At 42.4% G+C, this 20,187-nt stretch overlaps 1 protein-coding gene across 4 annotated transcripts; it reads left to right on the top strand.

Annotated features, from left to right (window-relative positions):
• Positions 1-2,971: 2,971 nt before the first annotated feature.
• LOC115111654 (RNA-binding protein EWS-like) lies at positions 2,972-20,109 on the top strand. Of its 4 annotated transcripts, none has more exons than XM_065011601.1 (16): positions 2,972-3,035; positions 8,919-8,955; positions 9,094-9,145; positions 9,331-9,460; positions 10,099-10,294; positions 10,499-10,761; positions 10,905-11,070; positions 14,143-14,180; positions 14,793-14,825; positions 15,062-15,177; positions 15,943-16,072; positions 16,252-16,371; positions 17,936-18,068; positions 18,180-18,265; positions 19,404-19,647; positions 19,734-20,109. In XM_065011601.1, exons 1-16 carry the CDS (start codon positions 3,020-3,022, stop codon positions 19,768-19,770), a joined length of 1,797 nt encoding a protein of 598 aa, XP_064867673.1. In that variant the 5' UTR covers positions 2,972-3,019; the 3' UTR covers positions 19,771-20,109. The 4 variants fall into 4 exon arrangements, with proteins under 4 accessions (XP_064867673.1, XP_064867672.1, XP_029493823.1 ...); XM_065011600.1 differs by having other exon boundaries at positions 9,328-9,460; positions 10,502-10,761; XM_029637963.2 differs by having other exon boundaries at positions 9,328-9,460.
• Positions 20,110-20,187: the final 78 nt, after the last annotated feature.

Raw genomic sequence — 20,187 nt, 5'->3', positions numbered from 1 at the left:
AAGATCTAGGGCGCACTGGGGGCTTGGACACCAGAGTTTAGACTCACTGTGTTTGGGAAAAAGTTATTTTTCTTGTATATATTTCCCGTTTGAGCCCATAAGAAGTACAATCTGTGTCTTTTGTATGTCCTCAGTGGGTGTGTGGAGGTTGTCAGGAGGGCTATCAGGGTGGTTGACAGGGAGGGTGCTCAGAGGGGGTGAGATCTCCTGGGCTTGGGATTGTTCATTTGTCTGTCCCGCTGTGACATCGACATGGTCAGAGTCTGGGGTGGACTGTTCTGCCGTGGTGTTGAGAATTTTGTCATGAGCTGAGGTTGGCTTCTCCTGCGGGGGTGGCCACCACTCTAGTGGGTTGTTCTCTGTCACACGCCATCCGCCTCACCCTCTCCTCCAGCAGTCTGGTCTTCTCCTCTAGTACTCTGTTCTTCTCCTGCCCTTGCTTTTTCTCCTGTTGAAGTTGTCTCACCACAGTCCAGAGTGCAGATATGTCTCTCTCCACCTCCAGCTCTCCGGGTCTGGTTAAGGGGGCGTTATTGTGCTGGACTGTTGTCTGGATCTGTGCTGGCTGGAGTGTAATCACCTGCTGTTCCAGCTCCACCTGCCTTACCTCCAGCTGGATGAATTTATCCTTTATTTCAATGAGGGAGTAGTACTCTGTGCTGGGAGGTTTATTTTCCGCTTGGGGTTGCTCGTCTGTGGGGTTCTATAATGAGGAGGTCTGGTCTGACCCGCTCGGGGTGGGATTATCTTTCTCAAGGGAGAGCTTCTCCTGCTGAGCTAATTCTTTGATTAGGTGAAAGTTCAGCTGAAACTGTTTGGGCTTGCCCTGTACCAATACTGTTCCAGGGGATGGTCTGTGTGGAAGATGAAGTTGCTGATGTTTCCATTTTTATAATAGTCAGCAAAAAGTGTATTTTTATTTTCCATAAGGAGCTTCATTTTGTGCTCTTTTCCTGTCTTATCATTCTTTACATACACATGGTACTGTATTTTAATTACCTCTGATCAGCGGGAGGCAGGTTCTAAGGCCTCTCCATTTGGTTGGAGTAGACTGTGCGACTCTCCTGCCATTGTTGGGCTAAAAGGCTTTGACATCTCTCACTTGACACGTCAGTGCTAATTGAAGTTGTATCAAGCTTGGTAGCCTTAACTTAGCGTTCAGTCCTTATAAAGTAATGTAATGCATTTTTATTCTTGGCTTTTGGAAATAAAATATAGCTTCAGACTAAACATCACTCACTCAGTTTCAGGTTGGATGGTGTTATCTGGTTTCTGTTGTTTTCCAGAGCATTTTCCAGAGTATAGCTTTGGAATAGTAATCTTTGGTAGTTGTAAGCCTTACATGTGATTCTGTAATTCTGTCCAAAATCAGGTTGTAGTTTTTGAGTTTTGATTTGGAGTGAAGGTCATGTTGTAGAGGATAGCATCCTGTATATGTCCCTGACAAAAAATCTAAGTTTATCTAACTGTAAATCTATCTTTATTTAAGAACATGCTGAAAAATGCAGGACATAATCTGCTCATGACCTCTCCTCTCTCTTTCTCTGTTCTCTTCTCTCAGAGGACCTGAGCCCTAGGACCATGCATCAGGACTACCTGGCCTGATGACTCCTTGTTGTCCTCAGTCCACCTGTTCGTACTGCTGCTCCAGTTTCAACTGTTCTGCCTGCGGCTATGGAACCCTGACCTGTTCACCGGATGTGCTACCTTGTTCCAGACCTGCTGTTTTTCGACACTCTCTCTCTCGACCGCACCTGCTATCTCTAACTCTGAATGATCGGCTATGAAAAGCCAACTGACATTTACTCCTGAGGTGCTAACCTGTTGTACCCTCTACAACTACTGTGATTATTATTATTTGACCCTGCTGGTCATCTATGAACGTTTGAACATCTTGGCCATGTACTGTTATATTCTCCACCCTGCACAGTCAGAAGAGGACTGGCCACCCCTCAGAGCCTGGTTCCTCTCTAGGTTTCTGCCTAGCTTTTCCTAGCTCACAAACTAGACTCAGGGCGCCCACCCCGAGAAGCTTAATTGATCCAATGTCCCACATGGTGACATTATATAATTGACACAACGTTTTTTTTGTGCGGTAAAATGCCAATCATGTCGCCTATACCAAAATCCGCCACTGAGAGTGAAAGGGAAGCCACCATGCCCCACCGTTGCTCCTGGCATGGATCCAAGCAACAGTAGGAGAACTGCATTGTAGAGAAGAGATGGCAGCTCCTAATGACTGAAGGCGTAGAGTTAAAGATCTGTGTGTGTGAGAGGGAAATTTACACATTCTGTTTTCTATTTTTAATTTCACCTTTATTTAACCAGGTAAGCTAGTTGAGAACAAGTTCTCATTTACAACTGCGACATGGCCAAGATAAAGCAAAGCAGTGCGACACAACAGTCAATAAAAATTTAAAAGTCTATATACAGTGTGTGCAAATGGCGTGAGGAGGTATGGCAATAAAGAGGCCATAGTAGCGAAGTAATTACAGTTTAGCAAATTAACACGGGGGTGATAATTAGCAGATGATGATGTGTAAGTAGAAATACCCCTATTTAGGGGGTAATATCAAATTCTTCATATCTGCTTTTAGACTACATCGGCACCCTGGGATCCGTCCACCTGGGCCTAAACGGAGCCTGGCTGGAATGTCACGTCAGCAGCATCAAATTGAAAAGAAACGTTGTTCCAAGGAAGAAAAATACGAGGTCATGCCTTCAGTGATATTCTGGTTGGAAAGTCGGTGCTCGAGAAAGATGCCGCGTTCAAAATAACTGGGAACTCGGAAAAATACGAGGTCAAATCACGAAGTCGGTTGTCTTCAGGACGGAAAGTCGGACCTCTAGAAAGAAGCCCGAGTTCCCGAGTTGGAATTCTGAGTTGGACGACGATTCAAATCGATTTTTACAATTCGGAGCTCGTTTTTTTTCCGGAGTTCGCCGTTTTTTTCAACGCAGCACAAGTTCATCCCATCCACTCGTTTACGCGCATGCGCCAACATCAGACGAAACGAAGATGGCGTCAGCACCTGGTGGGTTTCGTTCTCGGTCTATTTTATTGTGTCATTTTGCATGAATCCTTTAGATATTATCGACCATGTAAATACATTTGCATATTTATCAATAGTTACATCAAATGTATGTGTTTTAATCTAATATGTACGTATAATGCGAACGTTTATATATGTTCAGTAGCCGGTAGCTAGCTAGTTAGCTAACGCGTTGCGTTTGCCAACGTTGGCCTAGTTTACGAAACTCTTCGATTTAAATCATTGGGTTGAGTTTAATCGACCAGCCGGAGAATGGTGAATGAACGAGTTTACTTCGTTATTTGACGTTGGCTAATGTAGAATCTAGGGCAGTAGGCCCTATCTAGCCATGATGCCGGGCCGAGGGACACAAACTCTGACCACACACGTGCATCTGCCGAATTTGAATTCTAGGACCGACATGACTCTTATGATGCTCTAAAGGTCAGCCATTTTGGTCAGGAACTTAGTCAACCATTGTTTCTCAGACATATGATTGTGTGAAATCATGCATTTTAAGAATGTAATGTTATCTGCACTGTATCTTTGTTAGCTAACGTTAGTTAGCCAGTTGTAGATGAATTAATCCATAATGCTTCAAATTAATTGCCAACATTCTATTCAAACGATACCGTCGCTCCACACACTGTCTGAAATCAGTTGATGATAGGACCATAGAAATATAGAAAGTGAGTAAACAGGATTGGAAACTCTAACCCAGGATATTTGACTGGTCAACTCATGGGTACGCTCGCAATGGCGGCTGGTAATTTTGATGAACTTTCCAAAAATAATTTGGAATGCCCTATCGACTGGATTGCCTTGTTAACGTAAAATTTAAATTTAAATGATGCTAACAGATGTCTCATGCAATGGAATTTATTTTTTGTATTGTCAGATGAGTTGACTAAAAAAATCGCAGCACCGATTGAAGTGTACACTTCCTGCTTTTACTTCCTGGCACGCGCCATTGATAACTACTAATGTTAGCGCCCTTATAATTTTTTTAAATTTAAACTTTTGCAACCAATACTTATGTTAACACAAGATGGAGGGAAATTTGGTGCATAACTAACAAAATTAATTAACAAAAATGTATGTTTAATCCAGTATAAATTAATGTTAGAATGTATTATACAAGAGACTAAATTCAGAAATTCTACAGTCGTGTCTTAAGTGTGAAAGTATTGACTCAATAATCCATACTTTCTGGGAATGCTATGAATTCGTGGGCAGGGCTAGAAAGTAGGCTGTCAGAAGTATTGCAATATAGACTTTTAATCTGCCTGTCTGCATATTTCAAGACATGGCATATGGGGGGTGTAGTGAGGTAGCCAATTGGGCTGGATGATTCTCTTCTCATCACTCACCTTGAAAAAAACGTGTGTTAACAAAAACAAACTTGGAGGTCAATCAATCTGCCATCATTGACACAATGAAAAAATCAAGTTATTTATTATTGAAATAGCATGGGAGACCAAGGAAAACAAATTGGTACAATTTAAGGCCAAGTAGCAAACAATAATGCAGGCACTACGGATGGTTGTGAGCATGTGGGCCTGGGCAGATGAGATGTAGTCGTTGTTTGTATCTGGAGCACAGGAGGTTGGGGGCACCTTTTAATTGACTTGAGTATAATGGTGTCAAACATGGTTTCCAGGTGTTTGATTCCATTTCTTCCCGTTCAGGCTATTTATTATGAACCGCTGTCCCCTCAGCAGCCTCCTGTGATCTTCAGTGTAAAGAAAATATTATGTATATAAACCGCTGATGCACCTATATGGCATTTTTGGCCGGTACCGATATCCAATATTTTCCTCGCACATTTTTTTTAGCGGCCCTTTAAGCATTCTAGCACAGTTAAATAGTTAAATTTGTAAGTCGCTCTGGATAAGAGCGTCTGCTAAATGACTTAAATGTAAATGTTAACACACACATGGCCGCAGCGGTCTAATGCACTGCATTTCGGTGCAAGAGGCCTGGTTCGAGTCCAGGCTGTATCACATCCGGCCGTGATTGGGAGTCCCATAGGGCGGCGCACAATTGGCCCAGTGTCGTCCGGGCCGTCATTGTAAATAAGAATTTGTTCTTAACTGACTTGCCTAGTTAAATAAAGGTTACACACACACACTGACCAATAAGTTATTTTGTTGGCATTTACGTATTTCCCCATTACCAGTAAAACATAATCAAAACCTATTTCATTTACTTGCTGTGCTGTTTCGTTGTTCAGATTCATTCTCAACCAGGATTTCTATGGAGCGCCGTTTTGATCTTTCGGTGTCAAAAAAGATGCATGCCAAATAACACTGACGTGTCGTCTAAGCTTGTTGACCAATCAGGGCCTGAATATGACTTCACGTCAAATAATAATTTAATGCATTCATACGTTTTTTTTTTTACACAATTCCACATTGATTATGCTATCACACGTATTTCATATGTCACCACCATTCATCGATACGTATGCTATGATGCTGGTCATAAAAAAAAGCTGGCTAGCTCATGGATGAAAACAATGTAGTTCTTCCACTAAACACAGCAAAACATCTGTTTCAATAGCTATATAGTTAGCTAGCTAACCTATCTATGTGAAAATAGCCACAATAGTGGACTTTGGGTTTAGCTTTCAAAATAAAAGTATGGCACAATTCTACTATTTGTATTCATTTGCATCACTGTCAATTACATACTTTAATTTTGAAGGCATACTGCAAATTCCACGATTGTGCCTAATCCTTATTGTGGCCAGCTTCACAACAAATAACCCGGTCTGATCGAGTGTCACTAGCCAGATGAAGCTAGCTGGCTGCTTATAACGTTAGCTTTGGGCAACAGGGTTAAGTAGCTGGCTAGCCATTTATTTTCATGAACTGAGGTTCAGTTGGCTACCTAGCTAATACTTATTCACAAGGATTCCTAAATAATTTCTAAGAATAATGAAAATGACTGCAGTTTCTACTGTTCATTGTTTTCAGGCTTGTTGTATTGTTGCTAGCTAGGTACCAAGCTAAAGCTAGCTACCCCAGAAGTTGTGGTCAAACAAATCATGCTTTATTACCTACGCGGTATTGTAAACCCATCGTTCGTGGCCGGTGTTTGCTTGTTTGCAGACTTTTTGTACAGCTTTGACAGTGCTACTGTATTTTTTTTGACACGCAAAGACCCAAAACGGGTCATGAAGCTAATAGCAGTGATGCTATTACTGTGTATCCCCGGTAGGGCAACATCTGAAAAATAGCGCACTTAGTGTGCACTGGTGCTCGACCAGTCGGCAAAAGCCAACATCCACGACAGAGAATGGTTGATTGTCAAGGGCAATGAATTCCATTATCTGGGCTTTAATGGATTTTGCCTTTGAGTTGTTTCGCTGAAATTTTCTTACTCTTTCAAATGACTGCTCGACTTGTTGACTGCTCGATCCACACATCAGACATTGTGGGCTAGGTTAGGAATGCTGTTGCACGTGTAGCACACAATTGTATTTGGCGTCATTACGTCCTGTACCTACGTTATATAGGTATGCACGGTAGCTTTGACATTTTTAACATCAGCGTTAAACTAGATATCGGGCCAATACCGATGTTGGCTTTTTTTTTAGCTCATATCGTGCATCCCAAATATAAACACATTTGGAAAGTATTCATACCCTTTGAGCTTTTGCACATTTTGTTACGTTACAGCGTTATTCTAAAATGGATGTAAGAAAAAGTTCCCTCGGAATACGCACAACCTCATAATGACAAAGCAAACACATTTGCAACAAAAAAAGGGAGTATATATGAATTTAAATACCTTATTTACATAACTATTCAGACCCTTTGCTATGAGACTTGAAATTGTGCTCATGTGCATCTGTTTCAATCGATCATCCTTGTGATGTTTCTACAACTTTATTGGAGTCCATCTGTGGTAAATTCAAATGATTGGACATTATTTGGAAAGGCACACACCTGTTTATATAAGGTCCCATAGTTGACAGTGCATGTCAGAGTAAAAATCAAGCCATGAGGTTGAAGGAATTGTCCAGTGCTACGAGACAGGATTGTCACCATTCCTCTGCCTTCATTGAAAATAAGAATGTGTTCTTAACTGACTTGCCTGGTTAAATAAAGGTGTAAGAAAAAAAATTGGCCAAATCGGTGTCCAAAAATACCGATTTACGATTGTTAAGAGAACTTGAAATCGGCCCTAATTAATCAGCCATTCCGATTAATCGGTCAACCTCTAATTTGGACTCAAAGAACAGATATCCACCGGTCTGTTGTCAATTGCTTGTGTTTCTTGGCCCGAGCAAGTGTCTTCTTATTATTGGTGTCCTTTAGTAGTGGTTTCTTTGCAGCAATTTGACCATGAAGGCCTGATTCATGCAGTCTCCTTTGAGCAGTTGATGTTGAGATGTCTGTTGCTTGAACTCGGAATCATTTATTTGGGCTGCAATTTCTGAGGCTGGTAACTCCAATGAACTTATCCTCTGCAGCAGAGGTAACTCTGGGTCTTCCTTTCCTGTGGTGGTCCTCATGAGAGCCAGTTTCATCATAGTGCTTGATGCTTTTTGCGACGGCACTTGAAGAAACTTTCAACGTGCTTGACGTTTTCCGGTTTGACTGACCTTCATGTCTTGAAGTAATGATGGACTGTTTCTCTTTGCTTATTTGAGCTGTTCTTGCAATAATATGGATGGTCTTTTACCAAATAGGGCTATCTTCTGTATACCACCCCTACCATGTCACAGCACAACTGATTGACTCAAATGCCTTAAGGAAAGAAATTCCGCAAATTAACTTTGAAGAAGGCACACCTGTTAATTGAAATGCATTCCAGGTGACTACCCCATGAAGCTGATTGAAAGAATGCCAAGAGTGCAACGCTGTCAAGGCAAAGGGGGGCTATTTGAAGAATCTAAAATATATTTAGATTTTCATATTTGTTCATTGTTTTGATGTCTTCACTATTAGTCTGCAATGTAGAAAGTCATTTTTTATGAGAAAAAAAACCTTTGAATGTGTAGGTGTCCAAACTTTTAATTGATACTGTGTGCGTAAAAATTACTACTGGCGACGCTGGTCCCTTGAATTGCAAAGGGTTATGGAATATTGTACCCCTGTTGTCTTAACCTTGTAATCTTCAACCTAAAGGTTAGCTAGCAGGCAGTTGTCTTTTTTCTGGCTTTAGCTTAAAATGCTTTTTTTTTTTTCACCAACCTTATGATCGGCTTCAGACCGCGTGCCTTTTACCTAGGCAGCGTTAGCTACAATGCTTGAGCTGGTCCCGTGGTTGATTCAGAGTGGTAGAACCTCTGCATTATTGTGACACCATTGTCTTAATTGTTCCATCTTCAACATGGGTCTGGTCAAAACAATGCAGGTTAAGACTGCATTGTTCCACATCTGGAATCAGCTGCTGCCGTTTTCTCCCCATTCTGGGACTTAGAGGTTTCATGATATAGCTCCTCTAGTAATTGAATAGGATCTCTGTTTGTGCTAGTGTATGCCTTTCCGTACAGCCTTGCTAATCTAGCCACATTTTTGTTTCTTTGTTTAGATAGTTTAATTAGTTTAAATAAAGGTAGCTAGCTAGCCAACTACTGCAAGCAAAGGCGTGATGGCCCCCACAACATAACAACGGCAAACAACTATCACCAGTCAGTCCTTGCTAGAGTTGAATAGCAGGAATGCTTTGTCTCTTTTCAAGGACTGTTGAACTTAAAAGATTTTCCCATTGTGTGGCCTGGCCTGGTTGGCACTGCCGAGGGTCTACACAAGATTATTGCCCAGTGAACATGAGTAGTTTCATGAGTCCAACGTGGATTTTGATACTGTACTAGCCTGTAGGACTGTTGTTGAATGTTAGACTAGTAATTTCTTTTGTCATTTTCTTTTACAGATTACAGTTCCTACAACCAGGCCAGTGCCCAGCAGGGGTAAGTCTTTCTACATGCAGGTTGTGTGCTACTAAGAAGTGTTCTAATGAATCCAGAGGAATGGGTGTTTGTGTTATTTGATACAATGAATTATGATCTACAGAAACGAGATGAATGATTGATCTTGTGTCCCTGCAGGTATGGCTCCTATGCTGCTCAGCCCTCACAGGGCTATGGACAATCTGCCCAGGTGAGTTTTATATTTAGACAAGGCCATTTATGAATTACACATACCTGCAGAGACCCACAATACTGCATTGATCTCATTCCATGTTTGCATACAGTTTGAACTGAAGCACAGGACAGCTTGCCATCTTTCCCAAGGTACTTGTCATTATCTATCGGTCTATAAAATAATATTTTGTATTTCAGCAGGGTTATAGCCAGCAAGGATATGGGTCCTACGCCCAGCCTGCTGCAGCTGAGACCGGATACTCTCAGGCAGCACCCTCTGCTGGTGGCTATGCGCAGCAGTATGGTTCCTCCTATGGGCAACCAGCACCAGGTCAGTTTCAAACTGATTAAATGATAGGCCAAAAGTAATTTTGGTGGAAGGGAATGAGAATTGTCCATCATGCCTCTAACCATTGACCACATGTAATGTCAATCCTGTATTTATATTACTGCAAATGTGCTTTGAGTACCTTAAAGGACCATTTTCAACCCAAGTCACCATTTTTGAACTGTGAACCTTTTCTCCTCTTGCTTTCACGTTACAGCTGGGAATAAAACAGGTTCGACACAGATTACTTTTCATCTCTATCCATTTCATGCCACTTAGGCTAAGTCTATACAAAGTGTTCAGTGGCTGGCTGGATAGATCCATGTAATATATTTCGCATCATGTGTAGTAGACTATAGTATTGTGAGTAGACTAGTTGAACCCTGGAGAAGAGAGATTTCTTTGACACTATTTATTCCTCCTGCATCATGACTTCATCTACCGATATCTAACACTAATTCTAACACTTTTAATAACACAATGGTATTCTTATGTGCAATTTAATATTCTTCATCAGTGCTGCTCTGTCGGGTTGTAGAAGTCCAGAGTGGTTATAGTGTGATCTAAAATCCTAACTGGGTTGTACCTGGAATGATCTATCTACACCTTCTTCAGTTAAACCATTTCCTGTTTGACCACAGCTGGGTACCCTGCTGCCCAGCCCAGTGCCCATGGCTACTCCCAGCCTGCCGCGGGCTATGGAGCCAGTGGATATGAGAGTGCTCCTGCTGCTGCTCCTGCTGCCTCTCAGCCCTCCTATGGCTCCCAGCCAGGCTATGCAGCCCAGTCTGCCTACGCTGGCTACAGCCAGCAGGCTGCTTCCACTGCACCTCCGAGGTAGGCTAACTAGTCTCACATTAGGACAAGGGTGTAGTGATGCAGTGAATGTTACACTATTTTGTTGATGTTTCTTGATTTTAGCTTGTACGCAGTAGAAGACAAGTTGCAGCTGTAAACCCATAAGAAACATATAGTTGTGGAGCACTCTTTATGACCTATTCAGTCCCTGCCCGTCCCTAACCACTTCAGTTATAATGCCAGCAGCCAGCCAGCTGGCTACAGCCAGAGCAGCTACTCCCAACCAGGGGGATATGCCGCACAGCAGAGTGGGTACCAGGCCCAGCAGGGAAGCTATGGGCAGCAGCAGAGTGGGTACCAGCAGCAGCAGCCCCCACCTCAGCAGCAACAGGCCCCTGCCGCGGCCTACCCTCCTCAGGCCTCCGGTTCCTACGGGCAGCCTGCAGGCAGCCAGTATGGACAACAAAGTGGGCCTCAAAGTGGTTACAACCAGTCAAGCCATTACAGTAAGACTAATGGTTTCCCCTGTTATTTTAACACACACACAAGCATTGCAATAGGCCTACCTGCTAGTTATTGTCTTAGTCATGTTGATGTTCATTCATTTTCACACAAGGGCATTTCCGCTAATCCTCATGTTATTCTGTAGATAACTATGGACAGGAGGGCAGAGGCAGCTCTGGCTACTCTGGCTCTGACCCTGCTAGGTTCCCAGGGGCAGGGGAGAGCCGTGGGCCACCCAGGGATGGCTATGACAGGGGCGGCATGATGCACGGTGGCAGGGGACGTGGGGGCATGGGCCGTGGAGGCATGGGGTAAGTCACTCTCCTTATTGCTCAACGTAACTTCATTCTTGCAGGTGCTGCGGCCAGGCTGAGCAGGGCTGAGTTTGAAGTTCCCCGTAAACATTAATTGGGTCAAGTTATAACCCTACAAAGGTAAAATAGTAATCTATTTTATTAGTGGGGAAAGTCACTGTTTACTTTGTGTAGGATCAAATATCTAATGCCTACAAAAAGTATCATGAAGGGACCCTCCATTTGTGGGTACAAACTCTTAGCCCTGCCATACAGTGGCCGAAGGTAAGAAGGAATATGATTTCATGAAACAAAGAGCTGGGACTGACATTTGTGAACAGAAAGCTGCAGTTGTAAACTATTCAATCAGACATCCCTTTTTGCTGTACCACAGCTTTACAGGTGTATATAATCTATAGCATTGATTATTGTCCATCTATTTACAAGGCTTCAGGGTTACTGCTGCAGGTTTCAATGATTTGGTGGGCACACCGCACCTTTTTAAATGATTGCTGTGAGGTTAAATACATTTTAATATGGTATAAAAATGTACCTATTTAATCTAACTCTGATTTTCTTTTTAAAAAGCTTACCCAGAAGGTATTTGGGAGTGTGCACTATGGAAGTTTAGTTGCTAACTAATTTACCTCAAATTTTGGCTTGTGTTGTCATATCGATTACTTGCATCTTGAAACCACAAAATCCTTAGTTTTAAGCTAACAAACCTTTGCAATACAAGACAAGCTTTTTCTCATTGGTGTTTGGGGGTGTGCCCTTTTTCTGTCCAATTAGCTAATTTTGGACACTATTTCGGGGGCCCTTTTTGGCTCATGACCCCCAGGGGCAGATCTTCTAAAATAACTTTAGTTTGTTTAATAAGCAAGACACATTGATTGCCTATACCAAGGAGTTTAATTCCATACTAATAAGTTGAGGTTAATGCACATTTGGGATTTGGAGTTTTTCCCTGGAAAACCAATAAAGTACATTTCTACGGGATACATCCATGCAGAACTAAGGTTATCCCCCTTGTAGGTTATTGGTACTAAACTGGCAACATGTATTGTTCAAGCTTTCTGGGCATTATGATGGCACCTATGTTTTCATTATAGAGTTTGAGGTGAGGTTGATCCCATTGAGTATCAGGCAGCTGAAGGTAATATCCCTGGAACAAGAAAAAAAATAAAGAATTGGCGCATGTTCACTAGGTCACACCAGACTCGTATGTTCAATTATGTTTTGCTCTAGGCTTGTATTATATTAATATTATTCAGTACATGGCTACGTGCTTTCCCTAAAGAGGATCAAAGTGAATAATTCCACCTTTGTCTACAGCACAGTCTTTTATTAATTACATGACACTTGTCACATTTCTTAACCTCAATTGATTTAGATTTGGTCATATTTTCAAGTTGAAAGTGGCCTTTTTTTCTCTGTTAACATTGCTTAAAGCAGTCAAGAAATGTGGCATGGGCCTCCCGAGTGGTGCAGTGGTCTAAGGCCCTGTATCGTGGTGCTAGCTGTGCCACTAGAGATTCTGGGTTCGAGTCCAGGCTCTGTCGCAGCCGGCCGCGACTGGGAGACCCATGGGGCGGTGCACAATTGGCCCAGCGTCGTCCGGGTTAGGGGAGGGTTTGGCCGGCAGGGATGTCCTTGTCCCATCGCTCACTAGCGACTCATGTGACGGGCCAGGCACAGTGCATGCTGACACTGGTCGCCAGGTGTACGGTGTTTCCTCCGATACATTGGTGCGGCTGGCTTCTGGGTTAAGCGGCATTGTGTCAAGAAGCAGTGCAGCTTGGTTGGGTTGTGTTTCGGAGGACGCACGGCTCTCGGCTTTTGCCTCTCCCGAGTCCGTGCGGGAGTTGCAGCGATGAGACAAGACTAACTACCAATTGGATACCACGTAAAAGGGTAAAGGGAAAAAAAATCATTTGGCATTCATATGTAACTCCTGTTTTACTTTTTCATACATTATAGCTTTTAGGGCAAAATGTTTTGGGTCCGGTTTCCCAGGGTAAGCCTAGTCCTGGACTAAAAATAATGCACAGAATGCTTTTTAGTCTTTGGACTACGCTTCATCTGTGTTTGGGGAAACCAGCCCCTTATGTGTTTTAGTTTTTAAAATGTGGTTTGGATTACAAATGTTTTGTTTAATCAAATGAACACCTTTTTAACATGCTTTGTCACATTTACGCTACAGGTAACAGTGAGAGCCATGTAAACCCATCTATATTCTATAAAGTACCTGTACTCAATACAGAGCCGGCAGCTTAAACAACCGAAGGGGTTAAACCACAGAGATTTGGGTTCTGCCTTAAATCCAAGAGATGAGGATGGTGCTGTCTAAAGCATGCTGGGAAACTCTTTAAAATGATAATTACATTTGTATAGTAAAATCATTACTTTTACCTTGGTGAACATTGTAACATGGTCAAGTTTAAATTCTGTATTTATTAGAATTGTTTTTTTTACTTCAATTAATGTTTTTGTAAAATAATGTATATGGATGGTGTGTTTTTGGTTTTAATTTCAAAGGTGACTGTAATCACCTGTTTTTTGTTTAATATTTCAGATGCATTGCATTTGACAACGTCAACCATTTGTTTTAACTCGTATAGGCATTTGCTTCAACTGTAAATTGGACATAATGCACTAGCTTTCCACGTATTTAACTGTATCTGTAAGTTATCTCCTGTCAGTATAGTATCTCCAGGCTAGTCATTATTAAACTGCATATGGAATGCATCTAAAAAGGTTTCCTTTGTAACAAATTCCTGGGATTCTGTCCCATATTTCCCCAAAGGTAGAGATTTAACACCCCTCAGCTAGCTCCAAACTAGCCAGTATCTGCTATCAAATGCTGTCATTAAGAATCCTTCTAGTAAAGGAATGATGCCATATAGTTGCTGTTAATTCCTTCATTCACATTAACTGGATTGCATAGACTGTGTAGGCATGTTGGGGGTTGTTAAATGAACTAGTCAGAACTGTTTCCTTCAACCTCCCCAAACGAGCCATGGGGCTCCATGCATGGAAGTGGCTGTTAAAAGGGAAATCGCCTTCATATCTCCATTTATTCCCCCATAGCGTCGCTGGAGACAGAGGTGGCTTCAATAAGCCCGGTGGTAAGTTAACGAGTATTACACTGGCTTGTCCACTCCAGACCTTTACCTACTAGAGCATGTACGCGCAGAGCATTTACCTAAGCCCTTACGTTGGTGTGCAGCGTTTTTTGGGGGGGTAGCCAAATATATAGGTGGCTATTAGAATGGATGGAAATAGAAGGGGGTCCAGTTTAAATGTCTGAGACATCTGTTTGGAAAGGGGTACTTTTTACTCTGGTTTATATCACTCACTGCCTAAGGTAACCTTGAAGTGCAAGGTACTCTTATTTCACAATGACATATTAATGACAAATGACTGCTGCCAAGAAATGTCAGTTTTGAAAAATGGTTTTGCATTTACAATTTCATGGAGCCAAACCCCTGGTATTTTTGGGGGTTAATATTATGTGGTTTCTTAGGACATTTTCTTATGGCACACATTTTTATACAAACGGGTCTGAGGTTTTTATTTACATCATGATCAATATATTTTCAAAAACGTCTGACACCTGTGTTCTGGAGGACTGTGTCTTGTGTTATCACTTCAAATACTCTTCAGCAGTTTAGCAGAGGACTTGAGTGACACAAACTGACTGGCTCTTTTTTTTCTCCCCCTCGCCTGATGGCAAACAGGACCCATGAACAACGGTGCAGTGCGTAACATGGGTAAGCAGATACTAAATGACCAATACTTGTATCATAGATCAGAAGCATTGACGGATCAATTGCTAACCTTTGAACGTTTATCTTACTGGTTTGTATCTGCCTGAAAGGCTTTGTTTCGTTGATCTTGGTCCAACTTCTTGGCTTAATGGCTTATGCTATGAATCTGAGATTAATAAGGACAGTGTAGCTGTAGTGTTTCCTGTCAGTTTTTTTGAATGGTAGTTATCTCTGTTCAGGGCGCCCTGAGGAGCAGGATGACTCTGAGAACAGCACCATCTACATCACAGGACTCACAGAGAACGCCACTCTGGAGGAGATGGCTATCTTCTTCAAAGACCCTGGAGCCATCAGGGTGAGGACACTCAATCTAAGGACCTCAACTTAGACACACATTAAGTTGTATTTGTCTCTTCCAAAATATACCTATGTACACTGAAAAAAATATGTAAGAGTAACATGCAACAATTTAAAAGATTTTTACTGAGTTACAGTTCATATAAGGAAATCTGTCAATTTAAAATAAATAAATTAGGCCCTAGTCTATGGATTTCACATGACTGGGAATACAGATATGCATCCAATGTACTGCAGACATTGGAGGCGGCTTATGGTAGAGAAATTAACATGCCATTTTCTGGCAACAGCTGTTGGACATTCCTGCAGTCAGCATGCCAGTTGCACGCTCCCTCTGTGGCATTGTGTTGTGACAAAACTGCACAGTTTAGTGAACTTTTATTGTCCACAGTGCAAGGTGTACCTGTGTAATGATCATGCTGTTTAATCAACTTCTTGATATGCCACACCTGTCAGGTGGATGGATTATTTTGGAAAAGGGAAAATGATCACTAACGGGGATGTAAACAAATTTGTGCCCAAAAGTTTCTGGGTTCTTTTATTTCAGCTCCTGAAACATGGGACCAACACTTTACATACATTGAACAAAAAATATAAAACACATGTATAGCCAGCGTTTTTGTTGTCTTGTTCTCATTTTAATTAGATGACTGAACAGATAATGAATGCTCTAAAAAATGTTCTCAAAAAGAATGGCAACAGCAGATAAGTATTAATGGTGGGGTAGGTTGACTTTTGAGTGATGAATTCCTCTTTTGTTCAGATGAACCGGAGGTTGGGCAAGCCTGCCATCAACATCTACACAGACAATGATTCCGGGAAGCCCAAGGGAGACGCCACACTGTCCTACGAGGAGCCCTCCTTTGCCAAAGCTGCTGTAGAGTTATTTGATGGTATGTCATACTGGCCCTTTTTAACCTGCATCAGCCTACTCTGATTCTACCCTTGAACCATCCAAATGAATGCATATCAGGACGTGTTGATGTAGAATACTAGTAATGACCATTAACTCTTGCCTTTTCTCTTTCCATTTCTCTTTATTCCTGTTACATTCTGTTTATGACCTCAACAGGGAAAGAGTACCAGGGCAGGAGGCTGAAGGTGTCCATGGCTCGCCGTAAGCCCATGATGGGTGGAATGAGAGGGGGCATGTCCATGAGGGGTGACATGATGGGCCGTGGAGGACCTGGAGGTATATTTAAGTCAACTGTTTATTTGAGAATGACCCTTGTTCAAAACTGAAAATACACTGAACAGAAATGTAAATGCAACATGCAACAATTTCAAAGATTTTACTGAGGTACAGTTCATATAAGGAAATTGGTCAATTGAAATAAATAAATTAGGCCCTAATATATGGATTTCACATGACTGGGAATACAGATATGCAGTAGTTGGTCACATGTGTCTTTATAAAAAAAGGTAGGGGCATGGATCAGAAAACCAGTCAGTATCTGGTGAGACCACCATTTTCCTCATGCAGCGTAACACATCTCCGTCGCATAGAGTTGATCAGGCTGTTGATTGTGGAATGTTGTCCCACTCCTCTTCAATGGTTGTGTGAAGTTGCTGGATATGGGTGGGAACTGGAACACGCTGTCGTACACGTCATTCTAGAGCATCCTAAACATGCTCAATGGGTGACATGTCTGGTGAGTATACAGGCCATGGAAGAACTGGTACATTTTCAGCTTCCGGGAATTATGTACAGATCCTTGCGACATGGGGCCGTGCATTATCATGCTGAAACATGAGGTGATGACAGTGGAAGAATGGCACAACAATGGGCCTCAGGATCTCGTCACGGTATGTCTGCATTCAAATTGCCATCGATATAATGCATTTTTGTTCATTGTCCGTAGATTATGCCTGCCCATACCGTAACCCCACCGCCACCATGGGGCACTCTGTTCACAATGTTGACATCAGAAAACCGCTAGCTCACACAACGCCATACACCGCTGTCTGCCATCTGTAGAATTGAAACTATGATTCATCTGTGAAGAGCACACTTCTCCAGCGTGCCGGTAAGCGCACTGAAGTCGGTTAAGATGCCGAACTGCAGTCAGGTCAAGACCCTGGTGAGGACGATGAGCATGCAGATGAGCATCCCTGAGACAGTTTCTGACATTTTGTGTAGACATTTTTCGGTTGTGCAAACCCAAAGGATCATCAGCTGTCCGGGTGGCTGGTCTCCGATGATCCCGTCGATGAAGAAGCCAGATGTGGAAGTCCTAGGGCTGGCATGGTTACACGTGGTCTGCGGTTGTGATGCCGGTTGGACGTACTGCCAAATTCTCCAATGACAGAGAAATGAACATTCAATTATCTGGTAACAGCTCTGGTGGGTATTCCTGCAGTCAGCATGCCAATTGCGAGCCCCCTCAACTTGAGACATCTGTAGTATTTTGTTGTGTGACACAAATGCGCATTTTAGTGGACTTTTATTTTCCCCGGTGCAAGGTGCACCTGTGTAATGATCATGTTGTTTAATCAGTTTATTGGTAGGACACCTTTCAGTTCGATGGATTATCTTGGCAACGGAGAAATGCTCACTAACATGGATGCAAACAAATTTTTGGGAAACTTTTTGTGCGTATGGAACATTTCTAGGATATTTTATTTCAACTCATGAAACATGGGACCAACACTTTACATGTTGCGTCTTTATATTTTTGTTCAGTATATATAGCTGCCGCACATTTGCCATGGCAATATAATGAACTATTGAAACAACCCCTGGTGTGTGTTATCAGGCATGATGGGCCGTGGAGGAGAGCGTGGAGGTTTTTTCCCACGAGGAGGACCACATGGTATGGGCAGAGGTGGGCCAGGTGGCCCAGGTGGCAACATGCAGCAGAGAGCTGGAGACTGGGAGTGCCCCAACCAGTAAGGACCTCTCAAGAAAGAGTTTTCCCTTTCCCATTTTTTTTTTTTTATTGAACTTTACAGTACAGGTAGTGGTTTTTGTGTATATCACTGAATGGTTGTCCTTCTCAGGGGCTGTGGCAACCAGAACTTTTCCTGGAGGATGGAGTGTAACCAGTGCAAAGCTCCCAAACCAGAGGGCTTTGGGCCCCCTTCAGGTACAGCGGTCACTGGCACAGCAGCACTATTGTTAGGGCCTGGTTCAACTGTAGACAGGAACCATTATAACAATTTGTGTTATTTGAGCAACAGGGGCTGAATTACCTTCCCTGTTTCACATATCTTAATGTTTGCAATGTAACACAGCCAAATCAAACAGGTTTAACACCTGCACTTCAGGGTCAATGCTTAGCAGTTGTACTAAATTGAACAAAAATAAACGCAACATGTAAAGTGTTCTCATGTTTCACGAGCTAAAATAAGTCCCAGAAATGTTCCATACGCACAAAATGTTTATTTCTCTCAAATGTGTTTATACCTGTTAGTTTGCATTTCTCCTTTGCCAAGATAATCGATCCATCTGACAGGTGTGGCATTTCAAGAAGCTGATTAAACAGCATGATCAGGACACAGGTGCACCTTGTGTTGTGGACAATAAAAGGCCCCTTTAAAATGTGCAGTTTTGTCACACAACATAATGCCACAGATGTCTCAAGTTTTGAGGAAGCTTTCAATTGGCATGTTGACTGCAGGAATGTCCACCAGAGCTGTTGCTTGAGAATTTAATGTTAATTTCTCTACCATACGCTGCCTCCAACGTCGTTTTAGAGACTTTGACAGTACGTCTAACCGGCCTCAAAACCGCAGACCACGTGTAACCACGCCAGCCCAGGACCTTCGGCTTCTCCACCTGTGGGATCAACTACGGGGGGGGGGTTGCTGAGGAGTATTTGTCTGTAATAAATCCCTTTTGTGGGGAAAACTCATTCTGATTGGCTGGTATCCCCAGTGGGTGGGCACCAATGGCTGCACCCCTGCCCAGTCATGTGAAGTCCATAGATTAGGGCTCATTTAATTTATTTCAATTTATTGATGAAATGTAACTCAGTAAAAGCTTAAATTGTTGCATGTTTATTTTTGTTCAGTATAGATTAGTGTCAACTCTGGGGAAACATGACACCATCCATGTTTAGCAGTCTGTTTACTGTAATTGAAAGCTTTGGTGTTGGAGGGACTTGCTCTGTGTGCACTGGGAATACTATGTTTAATAATCTTGTGTTTCCCTTCCTGTTAACGTGTGCATGTCTACGATAGTCTGGTGGCAAGCTTAACTGGGTCTTGTGTGATTTTGTTCAGGTGGTGAGCGAGGCAGGGGTGGCATGGGGATGCGTGGGGGCAGAGGGATGGACCGTGGCGGGCCAGGAGGGCCTGGAGGCTTCCGTGGAGGATGGGGAGGTGACCGTGGCGGTGGATTCAGGGGACGTGGTGGAATGGACCGAGGGGGATTCCGAGGGTCTAGCAGGGGAGGACCGCCTATGGACCGAGGAAGAGGAATGGGGAGAGGAGGAATGGGGGGGCCCCCAGGCAAGATGGATATGAGGTAAATGAACATGTTGGACTGCTTTCATCATACTCATGTATTAATATGTTTGTTGGACACTAAAATTACTGCTTTTCCTCTCATAGGGACCATCGCCAGGAACGCAGAGACCGACCCTACTGAAAGACAGCAATTTGAATTTTCCATTTAGTGCAGGATTTGATTTTTAAAATGAAATTAATTTATGATTCCGTTTTTATTAATGGTTATAGAACTGCTTTTGAAATACTCTGGTGCAGTTTCATTCAACTCGTAGTTAAACGTTTAGTTTTTTTATAGTTTTATTTACCCTTGGTTCAGTTATTTTGACTTGTGCAAGTTTATTTTTTGCATTTCTTAGATGTACAGACTGATTTTGACAGTTTATTGTAAAACATGACACTTCTTTTTTAATTGTAATTGCTTCTCCTTCCCATAGCTGTGTAATGATAAACAATTTTGAAAATAAAATGTCCACCCTGATTTGATGCTAAAAGAAGTTCAGATCCATTGCTGTTATGAGGCATCATGAATGGTTGACTTTTTACATTTGTCTTCTTG

The sequence above is a fragment of the Oncorhynchus nerka genome, linkage group LG27 (assembly GCF_034236695.1).
Source record: "Oncorhynchus nerka isolate Pitt River linkage group LG27, Oner_Uvic_2.0, whole genome shotgun sequence".
In the NCBI taxonomy this organism is placed as follows: Eukaryota; Metazoa; Chordata; class Actinopteri; order Salmoniformes; family Salmonidae; genus Oncorhynchus; species Oncorhynchus nerka.
The sequence above is the reverse complement of the archived record's forward strand: the minus strand, read 5'-3'. Positions and strand labels throughout refer to the sequence as shown.

Excerpts from the sequence above, each read along its gene's own strand:
- LOC115111654 (XM_029637963.2), top strand. Across the intron at positions 8,956-9,093 it reads CAGGCCAGTGCCCAGCAGGG|GTATGGCTCCTATGCTGCTC; the intron begins GTAAGTCTTTCT and ends GTGTCCCTGCAG. Across the intron at positions 16,073-16,251 it reads TGCTGTAGAGTTATTTGATG|GGAAAGAGTACCAGGGCAGG; the intron begins GTATGTCATACT and ends TGACCTCAACAG.